The following is a 3517-nucleotide window of genomic DNA, read 5'->3' as shown; positions in this document are numbered from 1 at the left end:
GTGTGCAGATGTGCGTGTGCAGATGTGTGTGTGCAGATGTGTGTGTACAGATGTGCGTGTGCAGATATGAGTGTGTACAGATGTGTGTGTGCAGATGTGCGTGTGCAGATGTGCGTGTGCAGATGTGCGTGTGCAGATATGCGTGTGCAGATGTGTGTGTACAGATGTGCGTGTGCAGATGTGCGTGTGCAGATGTGTGTGTGTGCAGATGTGCGTGTGCAGATGTGCGTGTGCAGATGTGCGTGTGCAGATATGCGTGTGCAGATGTGTGTGTACAGATGTGCGTGTGCAGATGTGCGTGTGCAGATGTGTGTGTACAGATGTGCGTGTGCAGATGTGCGTGTGCAGATGTGCGTGTACAGATGTGTGTGTGCAGATGTGTGTGTGTGTGCAGATGTGTGTGTGTGCAGATGTGTGTGTACAGATGTGTGTGTGCAGATGTGTGTGTGTACAGATGTGTGTGTGCAGATGTGTGTGTGTGCAGATGTGTGTGTGTGCAGATGTGTGTGTGCAGATGTGTGTGTGTGTGCAGATGTGTGTGTGTGCAGATGTGTGTGTACAGATGTGTGTGTGCAGATATGTGTGTGTGCAGATGTGCGTGTGCAGATGTGCGTGTGCAGATGTGCGTGTGCAGATGTGTGTGTGTGCAGATGTGCGTGTGCAGATGTGCGTGTGCAGATGTGTGTGCAGATGTGCGTGTGCAGATGTGCGTGTGCAGATGTGCGCGTACAGATGTGCGTGTACAGATGTGCGTGTGCAGATATGAGTGTGTACAGATGTGCGTGTGTAGATGTGCGTGTGCAGATGTGCGTGTACAGATGTGTGTGTGCAGATGTGTGTGTACAGATGTGCGTGTGCAGATATGAGTGTGTACAGATGTGCGTGTGCAGATATGCGTGTGCAGATGTGTGTGTGCAGATGTGTGTGTACAGATGTGCGTGTGCAGATTTGAGTGTGTACAGATGTGCGTGTGCAGATGTGCGTGTACAGATGTGTGTGTGCAGATGTGTGTGTACAGATGTGCGTGTGCAGATATGCGTGTGCAGATGTGTGTGTACAGATGTGCGTGTGCAGATGTGCGTGTGCAGATGTGTGTGTGTACAGATGTGCGTGTGCAGATGTGCGTGTGCAGATGTGCGTGTGCAGATGTGCGTGTGCAGATGTGCGTGTGCAGATGTGCGCGTACAGATGTGTGTGCGTGCAGATGTGTGTGTGCAGATGTGTGTGTGTGCAGATGTGTGTGTGTGCAGATGTGTGTGTACAGATGTGTGTGTGCAGATGTGTGTGTGTACAGATGTGTGTGTGCAGATGTGTGTGTGTGCAGATGTGTGTGTGTGCAGATGTGTGTGTGCAGATGTGTGTGTGCAGATGTGTGTGTGTGCAGATGTGTGTGTGTGCAGATGTGTGTGTACAGATGTGTGTGTGCAGATGTGCGTGTGCAGATGTGCGTGTGCAGATGTGCGTGTGCAGATGTGTGTGCAGATGTGCGTGTGCAGATGTGCGTGTGCAGATGTGCGTGTGCAGATGTGCGCGTACAGATGTGTGTGCGTGCAGATGTGTGTGTGAAGATGTGTGTGTGTGCAGATGTGTGTGTGTGCAGTAGTGTTGTCACGATACCAAAATTATTGTTTCGATACCAATACCAAGTCAAGAATTGCGATTTCGATACTTTTTCGATACTTTTCCTGAAAAGGGAGAAACACTCAAATATCATTGCTGTGCTTTATTTTAAAACTGGGACAACATTCTAATCATATAACACACTAATAAATGAACATATGAACAGCATATAGGCTATATTAACCATTTGAACAAAATATGAAATATGAAAAATATAAAAAATTAATTAGAGCAATGACATTCAAGGTAAAAAAATAAATAAATATAGCAGCATTATCTCAGTTATCATAAGAAACATAAGATTTTATCAATATCAATGCCACTGACGATTCTGCTTATCGATCCGATTCTTTAACGATTCTCTTATCGATTCCTGATAGCACTGTGTGGAAAAAAGTAGTCGGGGGGGGGGGGGTGCAAACTGTAGCCTACTTTTTATGTAATTTATGAAACCTTATTACAAAGTGTTAGCGATTAGTTATACACCGATTCAGACAGATCAGTTGTTTTAACCATTCATTAAAACGAATCGGTTCAAATGAGTCATTAGTTCGCGAATTGGATGTGTCATTATCGGACGTGTGCGCGTTGTGTGATTATCCCGGCGGTTAGGACATCCCACAAGATTTGTGTCATCACAGAAAACATTTCATGACTGGATAGTTTTTTTCGTTTATTTAAAGTTTGGTTTATGTCAGCTGAATGTGCGGAACGCTTTTCAGAGAAGATAAGGCAACGTATTTTACCACAATTTACTCCTAGCGGTAATTCAGGAAAACATTTTTTTAATTAATTTGATTAATATGTGCGAGGGAGAGAGAGAGAGAGAGCAAGACAGCGCTTAGTTTAGAGACGGTGAAGCCTTGTTTATACTTTCGCTTGGCTACGCAGAGAGAGAGTGCGCGCGCGCGACCGGGGCTCTCTCGCTCTCTCTCTCTCTCTCTCTCTCTCTCTCTCTGCTCGTTCAGTTCACGCGCCCTGTCACACGCGCATGAGGAGAAAAACACAGACGTCCATAGGGAGGCACTGGAAGCGTGCGTTGCACACACCAACATGCAATACTCTCTTACAAATCTGGAACGCGGTCATTCTTAGAAGTATCGATACTAATACATTTAGGTATCGTGAAGTTTTTAATTTCCGAGTATCGCGATACTTTTGAAGTATCGGTGCACCGTGCAACACTAGTGTGCAGATGTGTGTGTACAGATGTGTGTGTGCAGATGTGTGTGTGTACAGATGTGTGTGTGCAGATGTGTGTGTACAGATGTGACGTAATGACGCAAAGACATGCTCGAATCTCCCGCTGAAATCCACCAGTCCCACTGAAATTAAAAACATTATTACAAGCTTACCGTTTTGAATCGAGCTACGGCAAGCAGAGAGTGTTGAACACTGGCTGGTTATGTATTTTCTCAAAAATGTATTTTGGATAATTTTTAACCCAAAAAAAGTTACGGACTGCAGCTTTAAATATAGCATAATAGTAATAATATTTTTTATTTTGTCATTATTATTATAAATATATATTGTCTCAGTCTCAACAAAGGAAAGGACAGGATTCCACTTTTTATAAAACGAGTTATAGTCTCTGATGGAGTGTTTGTTCTCTTGATTCTATAGATTCTGAATTTAATGAGCTAAAACATGCATTTCCAAATGCTTTGTCTTTTCAGGTGGGTTCGAGGAGAGCATTTTCGCTATAAATTCACACGTCCCGGCAGTATCAGCGCCGCTCAGGGGAAATGGTGGATCAGGAAGCGAATCGGACCTTACTTCCCCCCCGTCAGCCTGGACGGCCTCAGGAACTACTTCCAGTCCCGGAACTGGCCTCTGCCTGACTCCGAGTAAACCGCCTTCACACACACGACATCTGGGACGTCCGGGAACTGGCCTC

General features: G+C 45.2%; 1 protein-coding gene across 1 annotated transcript in view; it reads left to right on the top strand.

The window, feature by feature from the left end:
* The window catches only part of lmf1 (lipase maturation factor 1), a 67234-nt gene extending 63717 nt beyond the window's left edge, over window positions 1–3517 (top strand). The window contains exon 11 of the mRNA XM_056244628.1: window positions 3297–3517. Coding sequence (XP_056100603.1) covers window positions 3297–3471 — 175 coding nt within the window. The 3' untranslated portion in view covers window positions 3472–3517. The remainder of the gene's footprint in view (window positions 1–3296) is intronic.

The sequence above is a fragment of the Rhinichthys klamathensis genome, unplaced genomic scaffold, assembly GCF_029890125.1.
Source record: "Rhinichthys klamathensis goyatoka isolate OS25496 unplaced genomic scaffold, OSU_Roscu_1.1 h1tg001033l_1, whole genome shotgun sequence".
In the NCBI taxonomy this organism is placed as follows: Eukaryota; Metazoa; Chordata; class Actinopteri; order Cypriniformes; family Leuciscidae; genus Rhinichthys; species Rhinichthys klamathensis.
Note: the sequence above shows the minus strand (reverse complement) of the source record. Positions and strands in the feature narration are given on the sequence as shown.